At 44.6% G+C, this 14,176-nt stretch overlaps 1 protein-coding gene across 1 annotated transcript in view; it reads left to right on the top strand.

Moving 5' to 3' along the window:
- TMC3 (transmembrane channel like 3) overlaps nt 1-8,555 on the top strand; it is a 110,830-nt gene extending 102,275 nt beyond the window's left edge. Inside the window, exons 21-22 of the mRNA XM_068273581.1 lie at nt 398-659; nt 7,051-8,555. Coding sequence (XP_068129682.1) covers nt 398-659; nt 7,051-7,894 — 1,106 coding nt within the window. The 3' untranslated portion in view covers nt 7,895-8,555. The remainder of the gene's footprint in view (nt 1-397; nt 660-7,050) is intronic.
- Nucleotides 8,556-14,176: the final 5,621 nt, after the last annotated feature.

Raw genomic sequence — 14,176 nt, 5'->3', positions numbered from 1 at the left:
TGCTCTGTCTAACTGCCCAAAAACTGGGTAGCGAGCAGGGAAGCTGGCCAGCATCATTGTTTAAATCCTTTTTAGGGAATATCTTTATAAAGAATAAAAGCCTTGCTGGGAATCCCCTATGAAGAGATGGATTAGTCCAAAACCTGTCACTTCTGTCAGATTTCTTCTATCTACTGTAAGTGACAGTAACATAGGAGAAAAGTAATTTATGGCTCATTTTACTCTGGAAAAACGTACTTCTTATTCGTCTATGTTTGCACATATTTAAAACTTTACCATTTTTTGCCATAGTGCCCCTTTAAAGACGGATCTTATATAGTTTATTTCGTTTGAAAACTGGATGAGCTAGTTGTACTTACAATATACTGTATAATATACATACATGTATGTATTCTAGCCAGGTTTCAGAACAAGGATACACCTGATACAAAGCGGGATCAAGAGAATGACATCATTAGCCAAGAGTCTTCTGCGCATTCCTCTACTCCACGAAAAAATGGAAGTGTGGTGAACTTTTCCTCACCAAGCAGCAAACACAGCCAGATACAAACCATCACACAATCAGCTCCTCGTGTGGTTTTACCTCAACCTCCAAATGGTAGCCCAAGCCCCTCTGGGTCCAGAATGAAACAGCAGAGAGCAGAGCACACTACAAACAGGTAAGTTAATTACTTATGCCGCCACCACCACCACAAAGACACCATCATTACGAACCTACATTAGGGGAAGGTTAAATTAAAATACGGAGATATAAAAAATGTATACATACCTGGGGCTTCCTCCAGCCCCCTCCGGCCGAATCGCTCTCGCGCCACCATCTTCCGCTGCTCGTAGCCTCCGCAAATTGCCCCGGAAAGTCCTCCAATACAGGGATACTGCGCAGGATGGCCTATTAATGGTAACCAGTGAAGAGTTTGCAGCACTTGACATGTGTGAGCTGCGGTGGGCATTGACTAGGAGTCTGGCTGCTGCATTCTGTGCTAGTTGTAAAGAGTGCAGTACTTATCCAGGGATCCTATGAATAGGGCATTGCAGTAGTCCAGGCAGAAGGATACAAATGCATGGACTAGAGCAGCGGTGGCGAACCTATGGCACGCGTGCCGGGCCCGGCACGCGTAGCCTAACCTGCTGGCACGCCACCGCTGCCGCACCAGTTCATATCCCGCAGCCCCGCAGTCTCCCGGGAGGCAGACCAGGGCTATGGCAAGATGGCTGCCGAAGCCCTGTACTGGAGACTATTTGTGTCTCCAGTACAGGGCTTTGGGCGCCATCTTCCTGTAGCCCTGCACTCTGCCTGTCAGCGGCAGCGCGGGAGACTACAGGAGGAACGTCCGGGGGAGATGCGCGCCAGAGCCCAGCCGAGAGAGAAGACTTCTGTCAGGTGAGTACATTACTTTTTTTTTTCAGGTAAAATGCGGCCCACTGTGTTATTTTCTGGTAAAATGTTTTGTCACATTGTGTTTATGTTCTGTGACATGCTGCCCACTGTGTTTGTTTTCTGGTGAAATGTGGCCCACTGCGTTTTTCTGGTGAAATGTGGCCCACTGCGTTTGTTTTCTGGTGAAATGCTGCCTGCTGCGTTTGTTTTCTGGTGAAATGTGGCCCACTGCGTTTGTTTTCTGGTGAAATGTGGCCCACTGCGTTTGTTTTCTGGTGAAATGCTGCCCACTGCGTTTGTTTTCTGGTGAAATGTGGCCCACTGCGTTTGTTTGCTGGTGAAATGCTACCCTCTGCGTTTTGTTTTTTGGTGAAATGTGGCCCACTGTGTTTGTTTTCTGGTGAAATGCTGCCCGCTGCGTTTGTTTTCTGGTGAAATGTGGCCCACTGCGTTTGTTTTCTGGTGAAATGTGGCCCACTGCGTTTGTTTTCTGGTGAAATGCTGCCTGCTGCATTTGTTTTCTGGTGAAATGTGGCCCACTGCGTTTGTTTTCTGGTGAAATGCTGCCCGCTGCGTTTGTTTTCTAGTGAAATGTGGCCCACTGCGTTTGTTTGCTGGTGAAATGCTACCCTCTGCGTTTGTTTTCTGGTGAAATGTGGCCCACTGCGTTTGTTTTCTGGTGAAATGCTGCCCGCTGCGTTTGTTTTCTAGTGAAATGTGGCCCACTGCGTTTGTTTGCTGGTGAAATGCTACCCTCTGCGTTTGTTTTCTGGTGAAATGTGGCCCACTGTGTTTGTTTTCTGGTGAAATGTGGCCCACTGCGTTTGTTTGCTGGTGAAATGTGGCCCACTGCGTTTGTTTGCTGGTTAAAATGCTAACCTCTGCGTTTGTTTTCTGGTGAAATGTGGCCCACTGCGTTTGTTTGCTGGTGAAATGTGGCCCACTGTTTGTTTTCTAGTGAAATGCTGCCCGCTGTTTGTTTTCTGGTGAAATGCTGCCCACTGCGTTTATTTTCTGGTGCAATGTGGCCCACTGCGTTTGTTTTCTGGTGCAATGTGGCCCACTGCGTTTGTTTGCTGGTGCAATGTGGCCCACTGCGTTTGTTTGCTGGTGCAATGTGGCCCACTGTGTTTGTTTTCTGGTGCAATGTGGCCCACATTGCATTATTTTCTGCTGAAATGTTGCACACATTGCGTTTATTTTCTGGTGTCTGGGGTAACTTGCTGCATTTATTATTAAGGGCTCATTCACACTACAGAACGTATGCACGAATGCGATTTCATGCATGCGCTGCCAACGCACAGTGATCGCACGGAATGCACGTTGTGGTGCGCTAAAGACGTTGGCAGCTGTACCCATCGGGGAAACGTATGCGTTGTGCATTAAAATGTTCCCAGATGTGTTACAACGTAACGCATGGGAACGCACACCTGTAGTGTAAATGGTAACATGGAAGTCTATTGACTTTCATGTTACCATATGAATCTTACATTATGTGCGTTGCGTCAAAACTGACAGTGCAGCAAATAGTGTGAATGAGCCCTTAATGGTCAAAGTTGGCTATATTTGCTGCTTTGGGGTTACGGCGGGTATAAATAGCATCATAGTTTCTGCACACCCATGATGCGAATCCTCGTTTCACCACATCATGGCGGAAAACACTGCTTTCTTATGCCTCGCTGTTACATCATTATGTTAGTTCCGCCCATACAATATCATGGCCACGCCCATTTTCGGTGCGGCGCCCCCCCCCCAGTGGCACTCGGAGATAAAAAAGTTGATGTTAGGTCGCAGTTTGGGCACTCGGCCTCTGAAAGGTTAGCCATCACTGGACTAGAGAATAGAAGGTCTTCCGCTGGGATAAGGTGTGTTCTGGCAATATTTCTCAGATGGAAGAATGTGAATTTGATGACAGCTGATATCAGGTGAGTGTTAGCTTTCCATCCAAACCTTGTGCAGGTTAAGCAGAGCACAATCGCTAATAAAACTTATTATAAATGTATTTATATTGCTGCCTTGGCTTATAATGTCATCTTAAATACTGTAAAAATCTTTTAAAATGCAGGGTTACATAATCAGATTGTGTTCTTTAAAGGACTACTGTAGGGTGGTAGGGGGGAAAAGAGTTGAACCTACCCGGGGCTTCTAATGGTCCCCCCGCAGATGTCCTGTGCCCACGCAGCCACTCACTGATTCTCCGGTCCCCGCCGCCAGTTACTTCCGGAATTTCTGACTTTAAACAGACACTGAAGCGGAAAAAAAATTATGATATTATGATTTGTATGTGTAGTACAGCTAAGAAATAAAACATTAAGATGAGATACATCAGTCTAATTGTTTCCAGTAAAGGAAGAGTTAAGAAACTCTAGTTGTTATCTCTATACAAAAAAGCCATTAAACTCTACGACTTTCAAAGTCGTGGAGAGGGCTGTCTTCTGACTTTTATTATCTTAACTGTAATTGAACTATTTACTTTTTCTCTGCCAGAGGAGAGGTCATTAGTTCACAGACTGCTCTGAAAGAATCATTTTGAATGCAGAGTGTTGTGTAATCTGCACATATTATAGAATGATGCAATGTTAGAAAACACACTATATACCTGAAAATAAAAATGTGAGAATATTTTCTTTGCTGCTAATCTTCTAGTAATTATTCATAGTACACAACCAATTCACTATATCATATGTTTTTTTTTCGCTTCAGTGTCTCTTTAAAGTCTGAAAACCACTACACCTGCGCGGCCGTGTCCTTGCTCCCGCTGACTTCACCAGGAGCGTACTGCCTAGGCGCAGACCGTACTGGGCCTGCGCAATACACTCCTGGTGACGTCAGTGGGAGAGGGAGGGCTGGCTTTCGAGGACAAAGATCTTCAAAACATAGACAGTAGGAGAGTAGGATGGTCAAAGAAGAAAATAATATTTCTATAGATGGGCTTAGTTTATTTAATGTACTGGTATAAACTACTAGATTATGCAGATCATTTAAAATACATTTTTTTCATCTATTTTTTTTAATTAGGAGAATATGAAATAATGCAAAAAGTATAATGATTTTGGAGGGTTTTTGTTATACTGCTATGGTGAGCATGCTTAATCTAAAATACACACTCCAATGCTTCCTTAGGGCTGGTTCACACTGCAAGAGCTTTTTCTAAGTTATTTTAAGCTCTTGCTAATGTAATGCTAAGAGTTTGTTCTCACTTGAGCAGTGTGATTTTATAAAAAATCCCCCATAGCATTGCATAAGCAAGAGCTTTTCAAATCACTAGCGCCCCAAAAAAAAAAAGCTCCTGCAGTGTGAACGAAGCCTTAATATCCTATCGTAATGACCAGATTGTCTGTTGATCAGAAGTGAATTATGCTGCAGACTGATAGAAACAAGTAAAAAATGATTTTCTTGGTTCAGAGTGATCAAACGTGCTGGAAAATATCGATCAGCACTGCACGTCATACTGTGTACAAGTGCAGCTAGCCAATGAATGTATACAGACACATGTTCAAAACAAAGAATTTAGCCATCATACACATGTACATAATGATTTTGCTTTGCCAATCAATTGATCCCAGATCATAAATCAATCATAATATTCAAACTTGGTTTGCAAGCATAATTAGTCCCAGAAACATGCTTGTAATCCAAAGCACTTAATATCAAAGCATATTTCCCCGTGAGGATTAATGGAAACTTAGATGATTTGCTCTACAATCCAAAAACCGTTATTGAAAAATATTTAATACAAAGTAATGTACTGTATAAAGTGAAAATGTAAAAAAAAAAACATTTTTTAACTATAACAGAATTGTTGATATCTGCTGGCTCACACAACCGTTTTTTCTGTGTGGCTTTATCAAGGAACTTATCCAATGACAGATTGTGGAAGTTAACTCCACAGAGTGAGGGGCTGCGGAGTGAGGGGCTGCATGGTAAAAGGCCCATGCACCAAAAAAAGTTGTTTTTGTCTACTTTTGAGGATTTCATGGAAATGTGACTATGCACACTCCCTACCCTCAGAATAAAGTGACACTTAAAGGGAACCAGAGGCCCCAGAAAGATTTTATACATACCTGGGGCTTCCTCCAGCCCCATACGCACGGATCGCTCCCACGCCGCCCTCCTCCGCTTCCTGTATCCGGCGGTACTGGGTCCTGTAGTTTCGTCCAGTCGGCGGCAGCACGCGGACAATTGTCCATATCACAGGGGCTCCCCGCATACCCGTACGCGTGCAGCTGCATACTGCGCAGCCACATACGTAAGGGTATGGAGGGAGCCCCTGCTCACGCGTCCGCCGGAAGTGACGGGACCCGGTACTGGCGATCCAGGGAGCGGAGGATGGCGACGTGGGAGCGATGCAGACTTATGGGGCTGGAAGAAGCCCCAGGTATGTATAAAATCTTTTTTTCTTTTTAGAGAGTCCGGCGTCTCTGGTTCTTTAAGTCTGGAAAAGAAATGAGTTTTACTCACCTGCGGCTTCTACCAGCCCCCTGCAGCCATCCTGTGCCCTCGCAGTCTCGATCGGATCCTCCTGTCCCCCGCCGCCAGCTACTTTCATTTTCGGTGCCAGGCCCGAGAGGCTTGGCCACACGTCTGCTTCTTCGTGTTCCTGTCTGCAATAGCACCCTCTATCCTGCTATTGTGGACAGGAACTCAAAGAAGCAGACACGTGGCCAGGCCTGTTGGGCCTGTCGACGAAAACGAAAGTAGCTGGCGGAGGGGGACAGGAGGATCCGATCGAGACTGCGAGGGCACAGGATGGCTGCAGGGAGCTGGTAGAAGCCCCAGGTGAGTGAAACTCTTTTTTTTCCAGACTTAAAGAGACTCGGATATGAGTCTCACTATAGTTTTTTTACTTACCTGGGGGTTGCTCCAGCCCCATAAGCATGGCTGTGTCTCTCGCTGTCCTCCAACGATGTCCTGTTCAGCCGCGGTTAGCCCCGGTGAGCGCCTCAGTGATGTCAGTGGTGGACCTTCTGCGCATGCGCGGACCATATGCGCAAGCGCAGAAGGCCCCGGCTGACGTCACTCAGTCAGACTGAGTCCGATTGAGCTGCTTACCGGGATTTGACTGCAGGACAATGGCGGCGCTGAGGAGGACGGCACACATCCATGCTTATGTGGCTGGAGGAAGCCCCAGGTAAGTAAAAAACTGCAGTGAGACTCATCTCTGCATCCCTTTAAGTACAATAAAGTACAATCCTGCAGCATCAAAGGGAGAACCATCAGCTCAGTTGTTATGAGTTGACATGCGTATACATTCTTTGCTTGCATATCAAGACGTTGCTTTTATAGCAAGTCAAAATTTTATAAAAATGTTTGCTTGTCTTGCAAAGTGCTCTCAAACCAAGTTACTCTCAATCCAAAGTTTTACTATAATCAATTTCCTGAATGAATGTCCTAGTCTACATCCTTGGTTAGTGTTAAATTAAACTATATTACTAACTCACTTTGTATTTATCTTGTTTTTTTCCCCTGAAAACAAATTGTGCTGAATAAAAAATAAAATATTATTTTATAACATCTTGTATTTTTCCAAGCCAAAAAATGGAAAACGAATCTCACTCTTAAATCTAGTAAATAAATAAAAAGCATTATATATTCTCATAATATATATTAATGTATTTGTTCTGTATTAGCTTCAGCACAATGGTAATAGATTATTATGACTTTATTTGCAGGTCTAGTTTGAAGTTAGGAAGCTCTGGTGATGCCTGTAGAAGTAAGAATTACAATTCATCAGGATTAAAGAAGCAAGCTGAAGATGCCCAATCTGAGCCTTTGTTTAGAAAAGGTCTCAGACACGTTACACCTGAACACCATGGGTCTAGTGCACCAAGTATTGTTCCTCACAGGTCACATGCTAGATACTTCATTGTTAACGAGCAAGAGTCTCGCAAGAAACTCCTTCGTTCAACATCTAGACTACCAAGACATTTTCGAATGGATCAATCTGGTGATATAGTGGAATTATACCCCAGAAATATCAGGAGGTATGTCGTTCAACCACCACGTCGGTCATTCTCACCACACCTGAGTGAAGAGGATGAAGAAGAACTTCAGAAGGAACTAATACGCCGATCCAACCGTCCAAAGTCACTTTCAGATCTCCGCCACACTCCACGATTTTACATTGGAGACAGCAATGATGGGCAGATGATATATAGTCGAGATCTAGCTCGAATGCAGTATAAATCTTGGGAAGGAGGCTTTCAGATTGACTCAAAGTCGCATCATCGCAAAAAGGTAAACACAAGGAGCTTTGATCTTGATGAACAATTTGCTGATCGCCATCGGAAACTTAAGACAAAGCACAAACTTGAGCCATGCCTTACAGAGTCAGATTCAATGTCTAACGCATCCAGCAGTGACCAGCAAAACAGCAGCACTGATCAGTATATCCAGGTCATTCATAATAAGGACAAGTACATCAAAAGTGGTGGGAAGGCGACAAAGAAAAAAGCAAAAGCTACTGTGGACTTAAATTCCTCTCCACTGAATGAACTAATTTGTTCCAATGTCTAGTTATATCTGTTTGAGTTGAACTCTGCGAATACAGCGCAGGAGACTTGGGCACAGCCAGCGCCACCATAGACCGTAATAGGAATTACGGCTATAGCGGCCCACAGTGAGTAACTTCGGCAACGTCAGAAGACGGAGCTGAAGTTACTTTTAAAACACTGTAATTCAGCCGTCAAGCAATAGCTGGAAACCGAATTACATCATTCCCCACCATTCATGTGGACCTAGAGGGGGAATCGTAATTAATGTCGCCGTGACTTGTGCAGCAGCAGGATAAGCCATATATTGGCTGTATCCTGCGCCCAAGTCTCCCGGCAGTGAATTATCTCGTACGTGTTTGAGTTACCTCTAGCATTAAAAAGTAAACTTTTTCAAAAACGTCTATAGTAACATGTTTAGCTGCAGTAAAAGTCAACCTGTGTACAGTAAAACATATATCAAAAAATAGTGCAACATTATGACAGGCTCCTTAAGATGTTGCAAAATACTTTCATTATAAATCTCTATGCCTGCACTGTACACTGCTGTCCTGGTTAATATGCATTTAGCAGCCCTTCTCTAGGTCACTACTGACATAGGCACTAGCACTCTTTATGACAATGCCTGAGACTTTCAGGTGGGCACATTAGTACAAAGGGAGCTTGGCTAAATGTTCACTACCAGAAAACCAATGACTATAATAAATTTCTTTAAAGGGATACTGTAGGGGGGTCGGGGGAAAATGAGTTGAACTTACCCGGGGCTTCTAACGGTCCCCGCAGACATCCTGTGCCCGCTCAGCCACTCACCAATGCTCCGGCCCCGCCTCCGGTTCACTTCTGGAATTTCAGACTTTAAAGTCTGAAAACCACTGCGCCTGCGTTGCCATGTCCTCAATCCCGCTGATGTCACCAGGAGCGTACTACGCAGACACAGACCATACTGGGCCTGCGCTGGTGACATCAGCGGGATCGAGGACATGGCAATGCAGACGCAGTAGTTTTCAGACTTTAAAGTCTGAAATTCCAGAAGTGAACCCGGAGGCGGGGCCGGAGCATCGGTGAGTGGCTGTGCGGGCTCAGGATGTCTGCGGGGGACCATTAGAAGCCCTGGGTAAGTTCAACTCATTTTTCCCCCGACCCCCTACAGTGTCCCTTTAAAGCAAATAAATACTCACCTATGGCGAAGGAAGGCTCTGGACCCATAGAGCCTTCTCGGTCCTCTCTCCCTGTGTTTGGTCCACCACTGTGCCCAGTTCAAATTTGGCACCTTGGAAGTCTTTGGAATTACTTGGGGTTTCCGTGTAGACAAGCAGCTATGTACTGCGCATGTGCGAGCTTGTGCTCAGACACGTGGAGTGTGGAGCTGCTAGTCTTTGGAGCTACGTGAGGACACAAGTACTTCCGAAGGCTGCCCTTCACTTCAGTTTTACTTAAATAGGAGAGTAACTGGCTACTTGATTTCTTGAAATTTATACACTCCAAACAAGTCCCTTGCATTGCCTGCAGTACTGAATCAGTAACGGAATAGGACTTAGAGACACTGAAGCAAAAAAAATATGATCTAATGATTCATTTGTATAGTACAGCAAAGAAATAAAACATTAGGAGCAAAGACATAAGTCTAATATTGTTTCCAGTACAGGAAGAGTTAAGAATCTCTAGTTGTTATCTATGCAAAAGAGCCATTGAGCTCCACGACTTTCAAAGTAGCAGAGAGCTCTGTCCTCTGAAGCTTATTATCTAAAGTGTCTGGCATTGTATTTTCTTTTTCTCTGCAGAGAAGAGTTCAAAAGTTCACTTGCCTGCTCTGTAAAATCATTTAGAACGGAGAGTAGTGTGTAAACTGCAAATATTAGAGAATGATGCAATGTTATTTAAAATATATATATATATATATATATATATATATATATATATATATATATATATATATCTGAAAATAAAAATATGAGAATATTTTCTTTGCTACTAATGTTCTAGTAATTATCCATACTACACAACCAATTCATTATAATTTTTTTTCCGCTTCAGTGTCTCTTTAAAAGAGTTTCAGCCATAAATGCAAAGCATCCTTCTAACAAAGACACACTTTAGACATGCTACGCTTACTATGTTTCAGGGTGAATATAGTAGTACACTGTGGTATTTGACTCAGGTTAGTATGAATGAGATTTTAGAATCATAGGGAAGACAGCATAACATGCACTTGATTTAGTGTTCACTTCATAAAGAATGCATTATTGGAGGTCACTTATTTTTGCAATGGAATTATTTTACAGTAGGTCAAATATATATATTTATATTATTTTTTTTATAAAGAAAGGCTTTATTCAAGTTTAGCAAATAACATGGTCAATTGACAAGTCAGGTACAAACCATCATAACAAGTCATACAATCGGCAATCATAGCAAGATAAGAAGGAGGAAGGAGAAAAGCATTCAGAAGAGAGCTCTAGGTGCTCGGATTTAAATTCTCGCAATAAGTAGACCATGGATCCCAGATAGAGTTGAATCTATCAAGGTTATCAATTGAGGCATAAAATAGTCTGTCAGTTAGTTTAATATTGTTCATCCTGTCAGAGATCAGGGCAATGGAAAGAGTGGCAGTTTTCCATTTCAGTGCTATGGCCCAGAGAGCTGATAACACCAAATATCTATATAGTTTCTGATATTTCTTTAAAATTACTGGGTTCGGGAAAAATAATAAAGCTTGCTTTTTGGTGATCTTAATATTCAAAGAGAATATATATATTTATTTTTTAACGTCACAACATCAGGTTATTACTGGGTAAGAGATTTAAGGATTCATGCATTGTTTAATGCTCTATTTTTAGGATATATGTATTATTTTATTAAACTGTTGTATATGTGAAACGGGAGTCTGCCGAATTGTAATTTGTCCTTACTAATGTGCTGTGCATGTGAAGTGCATTAACCACTTCCCGACCGCCCCCAGCCGATGGGCGGCGGCAAAGTCCGGGCCCAAACGACCGCAATACGCCCATCGGCGGGGGCGGCTGCTGGAGTGGCTATGCGGCGATCGCGTCATTCGTGACGCGATCAGCCGCCGGGGACTGGCTCCGCCCACCGTTCGCTGTAACCCGCCGGCCGTTCGGAAGCGCCGGCGGTTTACTAGCACCCGGATCGGGTGCAAAACAATGCAATGAAACAATGTATAATAGGCTTTGTAATGTATACAAAGCCTATTATACTGGCTGCCTCCTGCCCTGGTGGTCCCAGTGTCCGAGGGACCACCAGGGCAGGCTGCAGCCACCCTAGTCTGCACCCAAGCACACTGATTCCCCCCCCCTGCCCCCTGATCGCCCACAGCACCCCTCAGACCCCCCCCTGCCCACCCCCCAGACCACTGTTTGCACCCAGTCACCCCCCTAATCACCCATCAATCACTCCCTGTCAACGCTATTTTTTTTTAGTCCCTAATCTGCCCCCTACTCCCTCCTGATCACCCCCCCCCCACCCCTCAGATTGTCCCCAGACTCCCCCCGTGTACTGTATGCATCTATCCCCCCTAATCACCTGTCAATCACCCCCTGTCACTGCCACCCATCAATCAGCCCCTAACCTGCCCCTTGAGGGCAATCTGATCACCCACCCACACCAATAGATCGCCCGCAGATTCGACATCAGATCACCTCCCAAGTGCAGTGTTTACATCTCTTCTCTCCTCTAAACACCCACTAATTACCCATCAACCACCCCTATCACCACCTGTCACTGTTACCCATCAGATTAGACCCTAATCTGCCCCTTGCGGGCACCCAATCACCCGCCCACACGCTCAGATTGCCCTCAGACCCCCCCTTATCAATTCGCCAGTGCAATATTTACATCCGTTATTCCCTGTAATAACCCACTGATCACCTGTCAATCACCCATCAATCACCCCCTGTCACTGCCACCCATCAATCAGCCCCTAACCTGCCCCTTGCGGGCAATCGGATCACCCACCCACACCAATAGATCGCCCGCAGGTCCGACATCAGATCACCTCCCAAGTGCAGTGTTTACATCTCTTCTCTCCTCTAAACACCCACTAATTACCCATCAATAACCCCCTATCACCACCTGTCACTGTTACCCATCAGATTAGACCCTAATCTGCCCCTTGCGGGCACCCAATCACCCGCCCACACGCTCAGATTGCCCTCAGACCCCCCCTTATCAATTCGCCAGTGCAATATTTACATCTGTTATTCCCTGTAATAACCCACTGATCACCTGTCAATCACCCATCAATCACCCCCTGTCACTGCCACCCATCAATCACCCCCTGTCACTGCCCCCCATCAATCAGCCCCTAACCTACCCCTTGCGGGCAATCTGATCACCCACCCACACCAATAGATCGCCCGCAGGTCCGACATCAGATCACCTCCCAAGTGCAGTGTTTACATCTCTTCTCTCCTCTAAACACCCACTAATTACCCATCAATCACCCCCTATCAACACCTGTCACTGTTACCCATCAGATTAGACCCTAATCTGCCCCTAGGGCACCCAATCACCCGCCCACACCTCAGAACGCCCTCAGACCCCAGCCCTGATCACCTCGCCAGTGCATTGCTTGCATCTATTTCCCCCCTCTAATCACACCTTGAGACACCCATCAATCACCTCCTGTCACCCCCTAGCACACCTACCCATCAGATCAGGCCCTAATTTGCCCCGTGTGGGCTCCTGATCACTCGGCCAAACCCTCAGATCCCCCTCAGACCCCCTTCCGATCACCTCCCCAGTGCATTGATTGCATCTATTTTCCCCTCTAACCGCCCCCTGAGACACCCATCAATCACCTCCTGTCACCCCCCCTAGCACTCCTATCCATCAGATCAGGCCCAATACATCCTGCCATCTAAGAGGCCACCCTGCTTATGACCGGTTCCACAAAATTTGCCCCCTCATAGACCACCTGTCATCAAAATTTGCAGATGCTTATACCCCTGAACAGTCATTTTGAGAAATTTGGTTTCCAGACTACTCACAGTTTTGGGCCCGTAAAATGCCAGGGCAGTATAGGAACCCCACAAGTGACCCCATTTTAGAAAGAAGACACCCCAAGGTATTCTGTTAGGTGTATGATGAGTTCATAGAAGATTTTATTTTTTGTCAAAAGTTAGCGGAAATTGGATTTTTATTGTTTTTTTCACAAAGTGTCATTTTTCACTAACTTGTGACAAAAAATAAAATCTTCTATGAACTCACCATACCCCTAACGGAATACCTTGGGGTGTCTTCTTTCTAAAATGGGGTCACTTGTGGGGTTCCTATACTGCCCTGGCATTTTAGGGGCCCTAAACCGTGAGTAGTAGTCTAGAAAACAAATGCCTCAAAATGACCTGTGAATAGTACATACCCATGCTGGGTGGGAGAAATCTCTCTGTAAATGGACAATTGTGTGTAAAAAAAAATCAAATTATTGTCATTTACAGAGATATTTCTCCCACCCAGCATCTGTATGTGTAAAAATACACCCCAAAACACATTATACTACTTCTTCTGAGTACGGTGATACCACATGTGTGGCACTTTTTTGCACCCTAACTGCGCTAAGGGGCCCAAAGTACAATGAGTACCTTTAGGATTTCACAGGTCATTTTGCGACATTTGGTTTCAAGACTACTCCTCACGGTTTAGGGCCCCTAAAATGCCAGGGCAGTATAGGAACCCCACAAATGACCCCATTTTAGAAAGAAGACACCCCAAGGTATTCCGTTAGGAGTACGGTGAGTTCATAGAAGATTTTATTTTTTGTCACAAGTTAGCGGAAAATGACACTTTGTGAAAAAAAACAATTAAAGTGAACATCCGGACTAAAAATCGACTCAGCAGCACTGAAAAGTCTTTGTGTTTCTTTAACAGTTTCACAGCATCAGAACTTTGTTTCTCTTATACAAACCTCATTTTTAGCTGCACAGAAGAAAACTGCCCGGGCTTTTTTTCCCTGATGCTGTGCAAAGCATGATGGGATTTCTGATTTTGTTGTTCTCTTTCTGCTGTTTTGGTGCAATTTTTTTTTTTTACATTTTGAATTTGACATTTGAAGCCTAGCGTGTGCAGCTGGAAGGGGTGATCAGGACACAGGACAGTTGGAACTGTGTCTCCTGCTCCTTGTCACCTCCTTTCAACCAAAAAGATGGCTGCCCCCATGACAAAGATGGCAGCCCCCATGAATCACAAACATTTGCCTGTTCTTTTAAAACAGGGTGGGTAAGAGATTATATTACCTATCTATTCTAATTAACATAACTAATGTAATTTGATGACAGTATGTTTGTTTAGGCCG

The sequence above is a fragment of the Hyperolius riggenbachi genome, chromosome 3 (genome assembly GCF_040937935.1).
Source record: "Hyperolius riggenbachi isolate aHypRig1 chromosome 3, aHypRig1.pri, whole genome shotgun sequence".
Classification (NCBI taxonomy): domain Eukaryota; kingdom Metazoa; phylum Chordata; class Amphibia; order Anura; family Hyperoliidae; genus Hyperolius; species Hyperolius riggenbachi.
The sequence above is the reverse complement of the archived record's forward strand: the minus strand, read 5'-3'. Positions and strand labels throughout refer to the sequence as shown.